Source organism: Pagrus pagrus, assembly GCF_965226575.1.
Source record: "Pagrus pagrus genome assembly, chromosome: 1".
Taxonomy (NCBI): Eukaryota; Metazoa; Chordata; class Actinopteri; order Spariformes; family Sparidae; genus Pagrus; species Pagrus pagrus.
The window spans coordinates 30,049,302-30,068,311 of NC_140185.1; the positions used below are offsets into that span (position 1 = coordinate 30,049,302).

Consider the following 19,010-nt stretch of genomic DNA (forward strand, 5'->3'; position numbering starts at 1 on the left):
CATCAACAAAGCCAAGTCACGACTCAAGGAGACAGATTAAATAACTGTATTTTGTTAAAAAGCTGTAGAAGCTCTGTTTATTGAGTCTTTTGTATTAACATATTTTACAAAAACTAGATTTACAGAAATTATCCATAACTGAACCATTCTTGATTTAGGCACAAAAATACAGGAAAGCTCAGTTCAAAAAGTATTTCAGTTCTGATTAAATAAGTAATGGTTATGAAAGATAACCCATGAATAGGAAAATAGACCATGGATATTAAGAATTGTTAAATAACCTCATGGAAAATGAAAACAAAAATGTCCAATTTCTTTTTTTTTGTCATATTTGACTAATTGAAATCTAAATCCTATATCGTATCCTTTTACAATACTCCCCAAACAGAGTTTGAGCAATAAAATAAACACACAATAAAGATTACAACACTTCAGCTTGACATGGAAGTTTGTGGGCTGCTCTTTGGGATAAAGTGGAAGGAAACAAAAGCACTTGTCTATATTCATGCATATCTCACCTCAAACTGTCCTTGCAGTGTAATCACAAGAAATCCAACACTTCAGTCTCCATGCTCAGTCTCTACAGTCTCCATGTTTGTGTCCATCGATATGTTTTCAATTAGCTTCAGATTTACTGAAATTTGACCAAAAATGTTGTACACTGTTGCACATTATTGGAAAAAAGATCTTTGAGCAGAGGATGATTATGTTCCTCGCTGGTATGATTCTTAATTAGCGCTCCTCAATGTGAGTGGACAAAGGGCGCACAAATAAAGCACCCTTAAGACTTTTTCATAACGAGTCTTTGTCATTTCAATCATAGAATATCTAGAAGTGTCAAGTCAAAGGCAAGTGGATTTATTGTTAGGTCTTAAAAATGTTGTCACAAAGCATCTTCAAAAGACTGTTTAGCAAGTCCAGCTGTCGAAGACTTAACATCTACATATCGTAAAAATCCAACATGATGGACACAGATGGCCATGGACTCCATTATTAAACTGCAAAATAACATTTTCTTACTCAGGGAGAACTGCTCGTGAACAGAGGTTAATTTAAGAAAGACTAAGAGGATGACACTCATTGTACTTGTACAAAATGTAATACACCCTTTGTCGTCTTTTGTATTCCAAGGGAACAGTAATAGAAAACAAAGATTTACAGGCCCACCCCCCTTGTTAAATAACAAAATGCAAATAGTTGCAATGGGTGATATTTCACACTAGATACAGAACCCATGTGGGTCAAAAACACTTTGTTTGCAGCATTATTTTTGATAGAAACATTCATATTTGACAGAAAGGCTGACCAATACTAAAGTGACATTCTCTTACTCAAAGGTAAGAAATAAAATTGTGTTGTTAATTTGCCTACACTAAATTCACAGTTGAAACTCATAAAAGAATAACACACAAATACATCAGATGAGTTTCTTCATCCAGAATATATAGCTCTCTGCCATGAGCAACACAAATGAAAAAAAAAAAAAGTCAGATAAAACGAAGACAAACAAGGACCCAAACAGCTTTATCTAGTAATAACACCTTCAAACCCCTCTCATAAAAGACTCTTCTGAATGCAAAGCATGCTCATTTTTTTGACAACCAGTCCCAATCACAGCAGATACTGACTCCCCACTTGAGCTGGTGGTTGCGATGTGTGGCACATGAATAAAGGGCGATGCAACCTTGCATTTCTTGCACCCGTCAATTTATAATATGCTCAGAATATTCTGCGATCAGTGACAATTCACAATAGTCCCACCTTACTTAGGCGGCCCAAAACAGTCCAAAGGCCATGTTTGCTTTGCTTTTTAAATATTTAATTGGTGATGACCATTGACTGTACACTAAATGGTGGGTGGGAGGTCGAAATAGCTCTGTCTGTGCCTGTTGGGATGATGATGTCGTAGACTGTTCTGCTGAAGCCAATCTTTGATTCAGGGTGCAGGGTCTTGCTGATTTTGCATGCGTCTCTCTGCAGCTGCCGCCATGGTTCTACGTCTCAGCACAGTCAAATTCAAATCTGGAGCAATGTCCTCCTCCAGTCCAGGCAAATCCTCATCCTGGTCCTCTGGACTCTTGTTCAGGTACCTCCTACAGGGAATTATTGAACCATGTTACTACTTTGCAGTACTATACAACTGGGCCTCTGTTCACAGACTGACACAGGTCAAACACAATTTGTAAAAATTGTTTTCAAAAACAGAAATAAAAAGATTTTGTTTTTGAATTGAACGTCTTCTGAATATAAAACAAAGCTGAGCACTACTTCCTATTCAGTAGAAAACTTAAACCAGCTGAGTACAAACCTGCGTGCCTGCTGGAGCAGCTCTTCTTTCCTCTGCTTCAACATCTTCTGCCTCTCCTCCGCTGACTTGGAAAAACGTCCTCCTCTCACCTCCATGTTGTCTGACTCACTGAGGCCCTGATCAGCTGATCCACTGGCTCCTTCATCCTCTTCTGATCCAGGGCTCCCCTGTGTAGGGCCACGCTCTATGGCCTGAGGAAAGAGCACAGAAAAAAATACTGAGACTGATTGTTGCATTCTGGCAAACGAGAAAACTACATGAATATGATCAACATGAGAAAGGGAGCCAGGAGGGACTGAGAGTTGTTGTAGAAATCAGGAGAGTGTTGTGTTATCAAAATAAGGTTGTGTGGCATCAATGAAATAATGAAAAGTGACACTGCTATTATCATTTAAACCCCAAATGACTGACTGACCTGCGTTGGGAAAGGTACCTGGATGCGTCCCTCCAGGATGTTGTCAGTAGTGACCTCCACAGAGCGAGTCAACTGCAGGTCCTGCATAACCAGGTAAGAGGGCACCTGAGGGAACATCTCCTGGATCTGATGGGCCTGATTACCAGCAGGTACGTCAAGAAGAGGTGAAGTGAGTGACAAAATGATGGCAGTACTGACTTTATGCAAAGCAAGTATCAAAAAACTGTCCGCAAAAACACCTGGCATCAAATTTCTATCCATGTATCATCTTTCATAAAATCAACAGGAAATATCAGACTGTGAACCTGAACGCACCATGGCCATGAGCTGAGAGTTGTTGGCCTGAGCGATGCCCAAGATATTGGTGGTGTGCATTACTTCCACAGAGAAACTGGGCAGCCAGCTGGCAATGCGAGATCCTGTAAAACAATATACAGATTCTATAATTCATTGTCACACACAGCCTATCTGATATTCAGTAACTCCACAACCCAATTCATCCTTGGATTTGTGTCTGACAGACGTACCATCAAAGTGGAAGAAGTGATTGTGTTGGTTGATATGTGGTCTGGCTTCTGCAGCGGCCCCTACTGGCCCAATGTTGTCTTCTATACCGCCACCCTGCTGCTGGCTTCTGGCCTGGCCCCCGTCCCCATTAATGTTCAGGGATGTCCGACAAGTAGGACACGAGGTATCCTGCTCGAGCCACGAGCGCAAGCAAGAGCTAGAAACACACATAAGATTATTATGGACTTTCTCTCTTGTCTTGTGTAAGTGAACATCAGTTGGAGTCTTCACCAAAATGCTATAACTCAGCTGAAGGACAGCAGATACATATCAAAACAAAGAAAATCATAATTCATCTTTACAACAAAAGTATATGGAACTTGTAAGATTGCAAGATTTTGGATACTAGACAAAGTAAAGATACTGCATTCAAGGCAAGTATAACTTGTTGCCTGCTTTTCCTGCTGTCTCTGCTTCAGCTATCTTTAAGTAAAGGGAAACACAGGTCAATGGCACTAGAAACCACTCCCTGCACAGACTCCATTATGTATACAAGCAACTGCTGCTGATTGAAAAAGCACTTTACTTGTGGAAGAGATGTCCACAGGGTAGTTTGCGTGCTGTCAACATGGCATCCCAGCAGATGGCACAATCGTCATCATTAGCTGCCAGCTCCTCTGCAGTGGCAACAGCAAATCTGCAAAAATAATATCAGATTAAAAATAATTCCATTAAAAAACCCAAGAACCACAAAATCATGAGGTAAATATATAATCACCTGGCCTCCATGTTGTTGATGACACGGAGGTAGTTCTTGTGACGGCGCACGCGGCGCTGGACCTCATGGAAGAGGTACCGCAGCTGCATGAAGATAACCAAACTTGCCATAGACAGCCAGATGTTACCAAAGAGCTAATGAGAGACATATGGAAAGAAAGGATTGAAGATTAGCGGAGCTGATTGACTAAATCCTCAGAAAATCACACTGTGAACACTTGTTCTCTCTGTCTCTTACCAGCATGTGTATATGGTGCATGAGGTCCAGAAAGAGCATAGCCAGCTCCATGATGAAGTCTGTGTAGTAGACATACGTTCCCTTACCCTCCCAGGTCCCTGGATGCTTCAGATCCCACAGATGAATGGAGTATCTGAGTGGACATGCACAGCTCTTTCAGGCCATGAAGCACAGGGGCAGGACTCATAAAGCTTCCTAGTACTAAGAGTTGCTCCTAATGATGAGATTCTGAGAAAATTCTTAGAATAATGCTGCTTACAGACATGTTTTCGCAGATAGCGGAAACAGCTGATCAGTCGTGTGAGTTGAATGTTCAAGTTTATTCAATCAAACATTTTGTGCATTAACTCTGATTCGCAAAAGACAAAAACCACCTCAAGCAAGCATACAAATTTTTTTGCGAATAGGAGGATTTTTTTTTTTATTTGCCATTTCCATAAAGTTTCTAAAGCGATATTCTTCCAAATGCACATCAATATGCTTTATGGAAACACAGCCAGTGAGATAATGAAACACTACAGTATAGACCATGCAGGGATAATGTTTGCAGTCCTGCCTGTCATCACTAACGGTGCATTTTATTTATTTTTCTAATCAAGCAATCACAACTTTTAAGTGTCACACCTAGCAATGGAGTCAACCACGCTTCCTTAATAACATAAAAGTTTCATCTCAGAGTTGCTCTAAGATGTTTCCTAACCACTCATATGCTATGACTCCTTGCTAGGTGGATGATGCGGCCTTTATCTTGGATTGTGGATTGGCCATTTAGACAAATATCATGCATGAAACAAAGATGGTGTAGCATTATGGGAAACTAACAGGTAATATTGGCATATGAACGAACAATAGTCTCCAACGCTGCTGAACTCCTAATCCATTATGTGTAGTAACACATGTTAAACACAAACCAAGACAACATAAAATCAATAATTCTTTTTTGTTTAAGTAGAGGTTAATTAATCATCATTGTGCTACCTACCAAGCCACTGCACTGTACCTGCTATCAGTTTACAAGTTTTAATGTAAGACTAAAGATACTGTATCTACAAGCACTGCGGCTGATTAGAGTCGTTTCTGCTGCTTGTATAATCCTAACCACCCTCTCTGGGACAATGCAGCCTTTCACACGGCTGTAATGGAACCGGAGGCAAACAAATGGTGTCGCTAACATTAGCTCCTGATTCTAAATCTGATCAAGCTATGTCATCCCTTCTGCTGCGGAGTGTGCGCGTGCATGCATGTGTGAGGAGGCTTTAAGAAGGGACTTACCGCATGATGACATGTCCGGTGCGTACAGTCACCAGCAGACACTGAGGATGGTGAAGACAACAATGAAATGTATTAATCCCAATGGAAACGTTTGTGTTTGCAATTTCTCAAATATTACAGTAACAAAACAATAGAAACAATAGAATAAAAATGTAAAATGTAAAATAAGGAGTAAATGATAACATCAGAGCCTAATGGAACAGCAAACAGCAAAAACAAACAAATTAGAAAAAGAAGACAAAAGTTTGACAAAATCCAAAATATGACTTGACACATTTGTTGACTTTAACTATCGGAAGGAAATGAGAAAAGTCAACGCTTTCAATTGCACAGTCATAATTTGTATGTTTAGGAGACTAAACCTAGCTATAAAAACATATCACCTTATGGAAACAGCTTAAATAATAATGAGCGTTTTCCCAAAAGCACAGTTGTAACTGAAAACACTGGGGCTAATTTCACTGCCAGTAAGCCATGTTTGACAGCCTGCATGCACAATACTGAGGCCCTGAAACTGGCAGTCCTAAACGAAATGCAAATTATTGACTTAAATAATTACAGCTAGCTTTTCCTGCTACATATATCCAGATTGTCTTAAAATTGTTTTTCCTGTTTCCATAACCACAGTGTGGCTAAGCCTAAGAAAAGACAGTAGTGATTTAGCAAAGTATGATCACTGTTCGAAAACAATTTAATGCGCTGGAGGACATTTCCTGCTGCAGGCTTTAATAAATTCCACATGTCCCCATCTTTATTTTGCCATCTTACCATTTAACCAGCTGAAATTGAAGACTATTTAATTTGCTTTAAAAATATTTTGGTTTCCTGCTCAAATAATATGCCAAGAATGTTTTTTCATTGAGAAAAACAGACAAACAGAATCTCAGAAACATTACTGATTCAGTGAGCCATATTGAAGAATAAGCATGTTGAATAAAGCCCTCGATCCTTAAAAAAATATATGGGCTTAACCAGAAATTTGAAAAACATAAACAGTCCATAATAGTCTGTGCTAATCTTGGTCAAAATGGTACTCACCTCTGCTGCCATAAAGGAGAGGGTGTGCATGCCATGGGAAGCTCCCAGCAGACCGCAGACCACAGCCAGGCCACAGCAGTCCAGCAGCAGCGACACCAGCAGACAAAGCACTCGCACATGGCTGTTCATGGGAGTCGAAGGCGAGAAAGACAGCTGTAGGGAAGAAAATGTAGATTATAAGTGGATTGTGCCTCTCTCGAAGTTTTTTCCCTTTCGCTATGTCCTAAAGGTTTTGGGGATGTTTTGCTTGCACTGGTTTGGGAAGTGTTCATGCGGGCCTGTACAGCATAACAAGACATTTTCAGGCTAGATTTTCTGCAACAGTCCAAATGATGTGACTTTATGCACATTCTTGAATGCCCCACCTCAGTGCCTCTCTGCACTCTGCTAACAGAGAGCAACAGTAGCCAACGTTAGTTTAGAGTCTAACATAAATTAACGACAGGCTTCCACTACAACACATGCTGTTTGTTCCACAAAGCCTCTTTAATATGCACCATCACATAGTACAGATTACTGTGGCATTTAAAGAATAAAACAAATCAAGCAATAAGAAATCTGCATGTAGGTGTTCATGAAACATGCAGCTGTTGATAGCAGACAGCTAATGAAATATAAAAACGATACAGTTAAAAAGGGGGATATATTCCTAATAGAAAAGAGAGAAATTCAAAAATAAGGCTTTTTGTATACCAGCTTACAGACACAAATGCACGACATGTGTTAGTATCTGGCTCCATATCATTCTCAAAAGGCATTTCCACTGTTGTAACCAAGTGGAAAAAGTTAACTCTTCCGTTCCAAATCTTACACAACCCATTTCAAATTAATTAACTCCTCACATACCGCCAAAACATGCTGTACTGGCAAAACAGGACTGTCAGACTGTAAACTGACACCTGACCACAACGTCATCTAACACAGCTGAGCTGAATGAATATATTTAATTAACTCTGTAAAACTTTAGTGCCCCAACAACAAGCGCACTTACATCATAGACCTTTCACTTTAAGCAGTTTAACCTACATGTGTGATCTTAACCTCAAAGCTACATTCCACAGAAATGGGGAGACAGGAAGGAAGGCAGCTGGGCGAACACAACTGACAGACTTCAACCTACAAAGAACATGCATAAATGCAGATCTATAGACAAAGCTGAGAGACCACGACTAGCAGACAGTTACACAAACAAACACACAAGCATATATGGTACAGAACATTCACAATCACTCTCAGACACACACACACACACACACACACACACACGTAGATGTGCACATACACACGGGTACATTTTAAAAGCGTTGCGGGTAGTGATCGTCTGGTACAATACGCCAATCAGCATTGCATCCCTAGCAAAATACCAGCTTAATTTCCATTTTAAATTTCATTGCTTGCAGGGAGTTGATTAAATTTGATATTGTGTTTACCCCCAACAAGCAGAACAGAATCTGCTACAGGGACATGTCAATGTAGTGGCTGAAACTGTATCAGTTGCCTTATGAGCCAGCTCAAGGAACTATTAATAGATCCAAAGCTGAAAGAAGTACAGTCACTCTCAGACTCAAGGAAAACACTCACACCACCTTTTAAAAAAACACTGTTTAAAAAGGTTAAAAGTGTATTAATCAGGTGTTATCAAATGCCAGGCTTTTGGCTAGTACTTACTCAAAGTCCTTGTGAAAAAAACAAGGCAACCACAAAAATGTCGGTCTAGTATATCCCTATAGGTCCTATTATACCATATAATATCTCACAGCTAAGAAAAACATGTTGGAAATCTACACTTTAGTTTTTAATTTGTGTTATTTGCATAAAATACTATAAAGTACTTACTAAAGCCATAATGACAATTTCCAAGTCCTGCATCTACGCAAGAATAATATTAAAAGAGCATTTAAATACTGTTTCTAACTTACATTTTTGAAGTTATACTTTGTCTTCTGTCCTAACAAATTAGAGCTCAAAGAGCTTATCATTTACAGGTACCCATGTCAATAATGTCCTTTAGACATTGTCCTTTGAGAAATCTACTTCAGAGACGTTTTTCTGTTTTTGAGGCAGAAAGGGCAGGCTTAAAGGGTTTTAAAAAAATTATCTAACTATGAAAAAAAAGAGACTATTTTTAGTGGCTCACCTAAAAATATCAGGTGTCGGCTTATTGGATATATGTTACTACTGACTAGTCACAAATGACCCTTCTGGAACAATAACGGAATTACAATAACACAATAAATGTGGTTTACTGTCCTGCCCTAAAACCATACAAGGTAAAACAATGCTTTGGGGAACTACGAAGAAGAAAATATATTGTTTTATTTTATGATACTTACATATTCAAATCGGTCTTTGCAGAGCTGCACCATGAGATGGAGAAAGACCAGGGCAGAGAACCACAAACACCACATCACCACCTCCTCCACTGTCTGCACGTTCAATACGCCAAAGATGAATATGAACTTGTAGAAGATGAAGTTCCAGAACTTGTCTTTCAGGTGCTGAAGAATGAACACAGACCGAATTAAATGCTTTCATTATGACAAGTCTGCACACATGTAAAGCTGCATAGACTATTGGGACCTGTTTGCAATGAGATAAATATGAAAGTAGCTGTATTCATCAATTTAACACTGTTAAAGACAGAGACTCACCTGCTTCTCACTGACTCTGAGTGGGCCAAACACCACATACTGAATCATTTTAGCAATTAACATCAAAGAGCAGCAGAATGTGTTAACTAAGACCTGAGGAGGCACAGAGAAAACAGGGACAATTAGTCTTTGTAACAACAGCATCATCTTATCAACCAATGCAAAGTCCTACACTTCACTCACCCAAACAAAGAGACTGTCTGTGACAAGGTACCACAGGACAGTGGTTGCCAATTCTGTGTTACTAATGTCATTGTCTAGGTGTTCAAGATCCACTTCAGAGGGAGCTGGTGTTTCATCAGCTTCCAGGGCCCCAAACCCCGGGTCAGTCACAGTGGTGTAGGCACTGAAGATGCTGCCAGCAAGCAAAGCCACACTCAGTGCTGTGTAGGTCTGCAGGCTGGGCCATGGAAACCTCTCCAAAAACATCAGAGGCATTGCGGCGTTTGGTGTCCTCGCCTCAACTTGTTAAAATGGTGTTTGACTTGACAACCTGAGAGGGCAGAAGTACAGCAGCTGACGTTAGCATTGGCCAGATTTTTTTTTTTGCTAAACTGAGGTTAGGTGTAAACATAAGCTGTGTACACCCTTAGTTAGCTACAAAAGCGATTGCATAGAAGCGTCTTAATGATACGTGTGATTTTGCAATGATTTTTACATTAGTAGCTGAAACACGAAGGCAAGATTTTTCTATCAGTTTCCAAGAAGTTGGGAGACTTACTAACCGGATGTTAGCAAAACCATTTTCGGTTCTCAAGCAAAGCTAACTTCTGGTTCGCTGATAAAGCTTCAAAATAACTCACTCGCGAATTGAACTGCCTTTGGTGAAGAGCACCTTATAGATAAAATCAGCCAAAAAAGTGAAAACCGTGGACCTGCGACCAACATTGGCTATCATTCATACCCATTCAATGTAATGAGTTCACGCCCCTGATATGAACAGTTAGCTATTTACCTGGCTAACGTTACCTAATACTAGCTTACTTGTTAGCTAATATTAGCTACGCAGCTAGCCACTATAAGCAAGCACCAGACATGAAGCTCGTTTTAATTTGTCACTTACAGTTTGCCAAAAATGTTGTCAAACACAATATCCAACGTCCCTCGTTGTATTCAGTGTTGTACGTTTAGTGCAGCTGTACTGAGAACATCGTAGTTGACAACAGCGTCATGTTTATTTCACGGAGCAGGCAGCTGGCTGACGGGAGGCTTCTTCTTCTTCGCTTGTGAGGTTTTACGTCAGCTTGCATCCTTAGTGTTGCATCACTGCCACCACCTGGAGGTAGTTAACGCTGCAGCAGGCCAACTTCTTTATTTAAAGAGCCACATTCATCATGTCATATGTCTGACCTGTAAAGCTGGGGATTTGAAAGTATTTAAAAAAAGGCATTTTTATCTCTTGTCTCCTCTTTGTTTATTCGTTTTCACAATTGAAAAAGAAACATTTCACCTATATATATATGCTCCAAAAACAATGCACGTTTTTTGTTGTTTGTCAGTTTGATTCTTGTAAATTCCCGTACACAGTTTCTGGCACCAGACATTGTTCACAAAGAATTGTAGGCGCTTCACTATAATATAAGTCTGCTGTTAAGATTACAGTGTCCATTTCTCGGTGTAGTCATTATCACCTCCCTTATTTCTCAAAATAAACACTGTAATTTGAATTGAATGCTGTGCTGTTGCCACACTGTATATATATATTTTTCCATACCACCCTTTCCCCCTAATGTTGAGAGTTTATTACAGATGTCTGTTTTCATATTTGACTCCTCTCAATTATCAGAATCCTCATATGAACAGGGAAGGAAATACATGTGACCTCAGTACCTTGTTCAGTTACTCTTTAATGTATTGCCACCAATCAGATAGTAAAACCTTGTAATAAAAGACACAGACTTTGTTCTGTCTCTACTTTAGGACCACCTTGCTCAACAGTGTGTGCTTTCCCCTTTCACCCTTTCACACTTGTGTTTTAATTTACCTTTAAAGCTACTGTTACCTTTTCAGAATGACTTTAACCGGATCATTCAACTCTTAAATACGCTTTGTATGGCATTGCATTTAAATCATATAACTCATTTGTCAAATACAGACAGGTGGGACAAAAAGAAGGTGTCACAGCAGGCGTGTTTTCAATCAGCCATCACATATTCTGAACATTTTTGAAAGTTTTGAATCTCTTAGAGCAGGAGAAATCTGCGTTGATTTATCTGTAAATCCTGAAACGGACAGTTTTTAGTCCACACACCCAGATGCAAGAAGATTCATAAATAACTTGTAAGAAAAGCTTTAAACTTCTGTGTTACAAAGGGAGGTCGTAATCTGAAGTAAAGCACAGGATGTGGAGGGCGATGGAGCAATGGCATAATAAAAGTTAGCCGTTGTATCAGGACTCCACCCACTTCTAGTTGGGACATATGTTATCTTTCTGTGGAAATAAATGCCAAAACTGAAACTGATTTATAACAAGAAGATTGGGACATCATTGGTAAACACAGCACTGATCTTCAAATCAGAAGCACATCAATGGAAGGAGCCTATTAGCAAATTGAGAATACTTTTTAAAAAAAACTCAGTGACATAAAAAAGCAATACAGGACCGTTGTGAAAGTTTAAGACAGTGGAGGACAAGGGGTTGTTTAATAGCCTAAATATTACATACAGTGTTCTGGGCTGAATTATTCCAACAGTATCATCAACAAGGTAAGTGAAGGGTAATAATTAACTATTCCAATGGTTACCATCCATGTAATCGATGAAGTTCACAGAGAGTCCAAAGTTAAGGTGTGTGTTGTTACAAATGCAAAGGTTGTTGAGGGAGAATAAGGATAATGTTGGTAAATGAGGGCACTAGCTTTTCATCTGCCATCTCAGAATGAATGAATCATGTAAAAGCTAGATATCTCGGGGGGTTTTGTGGCACAGTGAGAAATTCATTTAATTTTTAAATACATTTTTTAATGGCTATACTTATTGTACAATTAGTTAAATGCTTTATTACTATTTCCATGACACTTGTGGTTCTCTATAGGTCAGAGTCTGCCAATGTGGATAAGAAGTGACGTGTTGTTCCGTGTTACGTTATTTGGCATTTCCCAAATAACGTTTGCGGAGCAGGTACAGTCACTTCCTGGGACAGAGTTCACAAGTTACTCAGGCAGCAAATGTGGGACTAAACCATGCTGACAAAAACAGAAACAGAAAGTTCTTATTTCCTCAGAAGATGGGGCTGCGCCAAGTCACGTCAAATAACAAAAAAATTGGCATTATTCATTATTGCAGAGAGGCATTGTTGCTGACCAGGTACAGCAGCTCCCTGGGATACAGTTCAAGTGTTTTTCAGGCAGCAAATGTGGGAAGCATGTTAAAACTAGACTGGAGGACATCCCATATTGTACATGTTATATATAAGCGATACAGTAAAGTTTCTATCTAAGCTTTGGTGCAGAACAGAAACAGAAAGTTCTTTAAACAACAGTAGATCAGCTGTCGCGTTGATCCGTTTCCGGTGTCTGGTCCTGACCTATGATACTGACAGAAATCACATCTGCTACTCCTGACGGGTCCCATGAGTGACCTGGTTCCTGTTCAATTTATCCATAAAGGGAAGTGAAGACTTGCTTAGACAGCACTTTGTTTTTACTTCTCATGCAGACACCGCTGTCAGCACATACACTTGCAGTATGAACCACTCGACTACGCCGAATATGGCTCCTGAGGAGTTCGATGATGGGACAGCGATAGCTTGTGTGATCCTGGGCCTGTCCTTTCTGGTGGGGGTTCCGGGGAACCTGCTGGTGATCTGGACTATCCTGAGACACGTCAAGCAGCGCTCCAACACTGTGGTGCTCATCCTGCACCTGGCTGCTGCTGACCTCCTGGTGCTCATCACCCTGCCTCTATGGATCTACTCTCTTGTGCACACCTGGGTGTTTGGAGATGTCCTCTGCAAGGCCTTGACCTACATTATCAATGTGTGCATGTACAGCAGCATCTTCTTCATCACCCTCATGGGTGTGGAGCGCTTTTTAGCCATCTGTCATCCATTTTTGATGATGCGCTGCAAGACCAAGAGCACCATGAACATGTGTCTTGTATTTTTGTGGCTCCTTGCTTTGCTTCTCGGATTGCCTGCATCGCTGACCAAGTCATTGGATGAAAGCGAAGAGCTTTGTTTTACCAGGGAATACAACTCTGTGACTGAACAGATCATCTTGAAGTGTCTTGAGATCCTGGGGGGATTTGTAGTTCCTTTTATTATCATTACAATCTGTTACTGTCTAGTAGCTGCCCAGCTCAGGAGGATGAGCTACAACTCCAAACAGAAATCAATGATTCTAGTCCACACGGTTGTGATAGCCTTCACACTGTTATGGTTGCCTCACCACATCATCAACATCATCGATCTGGTTTGTGGGGCAGAAGAATGTGTGCCCAAGAGTATTGTCTTCAGCGCTGGTGCCCTCGTGTTCATTAGCAGCTCAGTGAATCCTCTGTTGTACGCCTTCTTCGCAAGGAACTTGCAAGGGAGTCTGGAGGAGTCCCGCCTGGTCAGGCTGTTCCAGGAAATAGCCACTCAGACCAACAGACTCAGGGAGCTGGTAATACAACAGCAGACCGGCCAGAGGGCAGTAGATACACAGGTCAAGCTGATGTCTGACTCTGTGAGACTGACTCTCTGAAACTGTGATGATGGGAAAATGTGACACTTGTCTTCTTCTGTCAATTAAGGGCTTTTTAATAATAATTATTATTATAATAATAAAATGTCTATATATTATCTAAGGCTTTGAAAGCCTGCATGTGACATGTAAAATAGTGTTGACAGAGGTAATGTGTTGTGATTGTGATAGTTTGAAATGTTGAAACATGCTTTTCAAAAGTAGGACATCATATAAATGACTTCCTTTACCTCATTATCCCATTTAAACATGTGAGAGTGCCTCTATGACAACATGATTTTGTTTCATTAAAAAAAGAAAATTACACATTTTGTGTTGTTTTCCATCTAGCTGAAATTTTCTTTAAAGCGTGGAAGTTTTACAAAGTTTGTCCTTATGCAGACATCTGTTAAATTGTTGAGTTTCCTCACACTTTTACTCTCTGCTGAAGCATCAGAGATCATTTCTAATTTGAAACTCTTTTCTAAATAACTTCGACCACTCGTCTTTTAATACCCTCATACGTGCCCTGAGGTGAAAAATGACTGATGACGCATGCATGAATCACCTCAGTGCGTCTCAAATATCCCTGTGAGGAAACCCCTTTCCTGTGCAGTCTATTCTAAAAGGGAAGTGAAGACTTGCTTGGACAGCACTTTGTTTTTTTCTTTTTCATGCAGACACCGCTGTCAGCACATACACTTGCAGTATGAACCACTCGACTACGCCGAATATGGCTCCTGAGGAGTTCGATGGTGGGACAGCGATAGCTTGTGTGATCCTGGGCCTGTCCTTCCTGGTGGGGGCTCCGGGGAACCTGCTGGTGATCTGGACTATCCTGAGACACGTCAAGCAGCGCTCCCACACTGTGGTGCTCATCCTGCACTTGGCTGCTGCTGACCTCCTGGTGCTCATCACCCTGCCTGTGTGGATCTACTCCCTGGCCCAGTCCTGGGTGTTTGGAGAGGCCACCTGCAAAGCCATGGTGTACGTGATCAACGCCTGTATGTACAGCAGTGTTTTCCTCATTACTCTCATGAGCGTGGAGCGTTTTGTGGCTGTGCGTTATCCCTTTGCCTCAGCTGGCTGGAAGAGGAAAAAAGCTTTGGATAAAGTCCTGATGGCTCTGTGGACAGTGGCATTCTTGTTCAGCATCCCTGTCATCCCAACTCAGATTGTAGGGGAGGAGGCTGGTGAGGAGCACTGTCTGTTCCGGCACTACTCCTCTGATACCCAGGAGCTGGTGTGTTTGCTGTTGGAGACTCTTGTGGGCTACATACTACCCTTCTCCGTCCTCGTGGTCTGCTATGGCTGCCTGTGCAGTCGCATCACTCAGATGACCTTCAAGTCCAAGCGCAAGTCCACAGTCCTGATCGCCAGTGTGGTGGTTGTGTTTGCCATTTGCTGGACGCCTCATCACATAGGAAACGTCCTCTCACTTGTCGTCCTGGCCACTCAAGACCCCTTCAGCGACACAGCAGAGAATCTTGAGAGTGTCAGGAGCACCATGGCCTTCATCGCCGGAGCTATGGTCTTCATCAGCAGCACCATCAACCCCATCCTCTACATGTTCGCAGCTCGCTCCTTCAGGAGCTCCCTGCGTGACACTGGCATCCAGAAGCTCTTCCGCCACATCTCCAGCACCTCTCCAGGTGAGGGCAACAGAGAGGTGTCCTTTGTGTCCAAACGACACAGCAATCAGACCCACAGCTCTCAGTGTGTGTCTGAGTCAAAAGAGCAGATGGACATATTGATAAAAATGTGTGAAAATAATCCATCCTGATATTGGAAGTCTATGGTGTGTGTGCTGTGTGTCTCTCTGTAGATATTCGTGTGTATATTGTATGTATGTTTTTGGATTATATGAAGCTCAGTTTGTCTTAAATTTGAACCGTGATGAACAGGAAGTCAGTCTTCTGTGCCATAGTTCACTCCAGAAATGATGTCTAAAACATTGACTTTAAATATTTAAATTACAGAATTCATTCATATATATTCACACGTAACACATTTCATTTTATTACACAAGTTCAATGTAAAGGGTCACATTTAATGCAACGTGTTTCTATCATGTCCAGTAACTATGAATGAATGAGTCTATTAAATTAAATAAATGCAGACTTATACAGAAACCTAATGTGTTCATTCAATTGTTATATATAAAGTTAACAGGAACGTCTACATTCTGTGTTTAAGACTCAAGTTTTATATATAAAAGCAATGCATTTCAAATGGGTCATTCTATCTCCTGTAATAAGTCACACATTGTGATTAAACATGATTTGACCCATTACATTGAACTTGTGTAATTAAATTAGATGGAACATTTACATGTAATTAAAATACCTAAAGTCACTGCTTTAGACAAATTGTCCTGAGTGTTTTATCCGACTCTGTAAATGACCTGTTTCATGTTGTTAAAAAGCGTATTTTTTAAAATGTTGAGTGTATATTTATAAATATGTTATATATTTTTAACTTTGATTTATGCCATATGCTATTCATAAATAGTACGAAATAAACAATAATGTCTCAAAGAACAGTTATGTAAATAATACTTTCAGTATTATGTTGATGCCAACAAAGGGAAAGTGTATTGATGTTACTGAGTCTGTTTCAGATGCAGTTTTCTTTATTGTAAGTGTGGTAACAAGATTAGACAGAGCACAGTAGGTCTTTATTTAGTAATCCTGTGGTTGCCAGTTACCTTTAAAGTTTGTCTTACAGCTTGATGCAGAAAGCTTTAGACAAGACTTATAAAACACTGTTGACACAGTTTTCAATCCTGCTGTCTTAGGAAGAAACTGTGATATCACTGACTCTGTCTGATTGTGTGATTGTGAACTCTTGTCACAAATCTGTTCACAACTCACCTCTTGCATTTTTTTGTTGTTGTTTTTTTTAAGCCCCGAACCTACACCGATTGTAAAAGTGTTTTTAACAAACAATTGTCTTGGTATTCCACTATAGGCGACAGTCATGCCTTCAACTTCCTCTCGATGAAAAGATTGCAAAATAAAAAACTGCATGTTCCCTTTGTTGAGCAGCAAAAAGCGGAATCATGTCTTTATGTTTGTCACAGTCTCAGAAAGCTCTCACCCGCACTTTTAAGAGAGAGAGTCCAGCGTCAGCTTATTTACTGATATTTCTAAATGCATGTGTCGGTAAGACATGTATAGCAAGGTATGTTTCCATGACTACAACAAATTTGTTCTCACCAACTGACTCAACCAGTAGATGGCAGTGGAGCTATATCATGGAGTTTTGACACCATTTCAGCATGGTGTCACAATAATAGTAATATGTTTTTAGCTCACTGTCTGTCTTTTTTTTAAGGTATCTATCCAGGGATTAGTCAGTGACATTAATTCCACTTTAATATCCCTCAAAACTATTTTAGTCAAAGAACTTCAAGCTTTTGAAAGAACTACCAGACTGCTGATTTTCAGAGATGGCTCACTGCGATAATAATCTGAACTGAGGGGTTGAATGAAGCCGTCTTTGACGTCGCTCATCACCTCTTGAACATTATTGAGTCAGGATTATTTTGTCCGTGACAGTGGAAAATTACAAAGAAAAGGGTGTGACAGAAAAGATACAGATGAGATCACACAAGAAGCTGAGCTGACCGTGAGACATGCTGGACCCTTTCTCACAGAATGAGGAAGCGGCGTGTCCACGAGACAACAAACAGCCTTGTGGTATATGCTTAGCGTACAAACTCCCTTTCATTAGGAGTATCCACCCACAGTGTGTCTATTCACTTTGTGGATAGACTTAAAATATTGATGCCTAATTAGCTACGAAGGTGAAAACAATGTAAGCACTCACTCTTAGTATTGAGCCTCTTAACATACTGTGACAGTAAATTGATCACTTCTTGCCTTCAAAACCTGCCTCATAGTTATCCAACTGCATAAGCAATCACATTTTTGTAATCAGATTACTGTTATCCCTTTAAATGTAACCAAACTTCCTCCAGCTAAAAGCAGACCACAGGTAGGAGATAATGGAGACATGGTTCTTGGCTATCCCTAAAGTTCACTGAGAGGCGTTGGTTGGCATTACACACCGTTTCTGCCACTGGTTCGGTACAAGACCCGAAAACACCTCACACCAAATGTAGCTACAACTAACGCCGAAGCTGAAGTTTTCTTTCTGGGTGCGGTAATAGCTCCAAAAATTGTATTTTATACCGATTACACCTGCTGAGAGAAAGACTTAGCTTGTCAGTCTGCTGCATGTATAAGCATGCCTGTGTGATGTCACGAAGATACAGGTTCTTTGCTGTTGTTGTGGGGGAGTATCATTTTGTGTCTAGGATTTCAGCTGAAGTGTTCCCAGTCTGTCCCTCAACTAATCAGACTGGTTCAACTGGGGAGAACGATTCCACATAAGGAAGGAGACACTGGGATTTCAGATCGAGGGATTTAAATGAGTGAAAAGAGGTGAAGAGACAAAAAGCCTCACATTCACTGCAGGCTGCTGGCCCATAGCAGGCAGAGATGGGAGTGTCAGTGAGCAACAATACATGGCATTCTGGGAACCAGGCCAAACACTAGTGAAAACTCCAGCGAGCCAGTAAGGACCTGTGAAGTTATTGAAAACCCTGGCTCTTTTGAAGTGGCATTTTATTTTAAACAAGAAAGCTGCTTTAGATGAATATATAGCCATACAAAAGAGGAAAAAAGGGGGAAAAAACAATGGATACCCTCACAGTGATAGTTACATTATAGAAAAGAGTTTAAGAGTTTTACAAGAATGAATAAAGATCAACACATAAAACATATAAGCACAATAAATTAGATGCTACTGTGTGATCATTCAACTGTTCTTTATTCGGTCTCTCTACCTGCATGTGTTTTTCTTTCTTTCCTTCTTGCTTTTAACTAAAACTTCCTTACTGTAAGCAAACCTACGGAAATGTCACCAAGTAAATGTAAATGGGTCAAGTCTTCCCAATGATGGCACTGTAGCAATTATCTACAGCTCAGAACTTCAAACATTTACTGAATAATGGCCTTATAAGGTTTGTGCATACAATTTTTATTTTTATTTTTATTTTTTACCACAGAGTAATTCAGACTATGACTACGACTGCACTGAGCAAGTCATAAAGTAAAATCATTGTGTGGGCTCC

At 40.3% G+C, this 19,010-nt stretch overlaps 3 protein-coding genes across 3 annotated transcripts; 2 read left to right on the top strand and 1 right to left on the bottom strand.

The window, feature by feature from the left end:
• Nucleotides 1-36: 36 nt before the first annotated feature.
• LOC311262713 (E3 ubiquitin-protein ligase AMFR-like) lies at nt 37-10,430 on the bottom strand. The gene is made up of 14 exons (XM_084362341.1): nt 10,270-10,430; nt 9,390-9,699; nt 9,207-9,299; nt 8,889-9,053; nt 6,556-6,708; nt 5,518-5,558; nt 4,246-4,378; nt 4,009-4,142; nt 3,817-3,927; nt 3,251-3,447; nt 3,039-3,142; nt 2,724-2,858; nt 2,309-2,499; nt 37-2,093 (listed from the first exon to the last, which is right to left on the bottom strand). Exons 2-14 carry the CDS (start codon nt 9,642-9,644, stop codon nt 1,937-1,939), a joined length of 1,869 nt encoding a protein of 622 aa, XP_084218467.1. The 5' UTR covers nt 9,645-9,699; nt 10,270-10,430; the 3' UTR covers nt 37-1,936.
• Nucleotides 10,431-12,908: 2,478 nt separating this feature from the next.
• Nucleotides 12,909-13,891, top strand: LOC311269658 (leukotriene B4 receptor 1-like; the record flags this gene model as incomplete). Its single annotated transcript, XM_084373974.1, has 1 exon — nt 12,909-13,891. The coding sequence occupies exon 1, from the start codon at nt 12,917-12,919 to the stop codon at nt 13,889-13,891; it is 975 nt and encodes a 324-aa protein (XP_084230100.1). The 5' UTR covers nt 12,909-12,916.
• A 673-nt stretch (nt 13,892-14,564) lies between these two features.
• LOC311255997 (leukotriene B4 receptor 1) lies at nt 14,565-16,917 on the top strand. Its single transcript, XM_084350723.1, has one exon. It carries the CDS (start codon nt 14,580-14,582, stop codon nt 15,651-15,653), a length of 1,074 nt encoding a protein of 357 aa, XP_084206849.1. The 5' UTR covers nt 14,565-14,579; the 3' UTR covers nt 15,654-16,917.
• The last annotated feature ends 2,093 nt before the right edge of the window (nt 16,918-19,010 follow it).

What these genes read in the sequence shown, in the direction of transcription:
- LOC311262713 (XM_084362341.1), bottom strand. Translation starts at nt 9,644, where the DNA reads ATGCCTCTGATGTTTTTGGAGAGGTTTCCATGGCCCAGCCTGCAGACC. An exon ending in GCAAAGACCGATTTGAATAT is followed by an intron (nt 6,709 to 8,888) that starts GTAAGTATCATA and finishes TCTTCCCTACAG; the next exon opens with CTGTCTTTCTCGCCTTCGAC. An exon ending in ATCAACAACATGGAGGCCAG is followed by an intron (nt 3,928 to 4,008) that starts GTGATTATATAT and finishes TTATTTTTGCAG; the next exon opens with ATTTGCTGTTGCCACTGCAG.
- LOC311255997 (XM_084350723.1), top strand. Translation starts at nt 14,580, where the DNA reads ATGAACCACTCGACTACGCCGAATATGGCTCCTGAGGAGTTCGATGGT.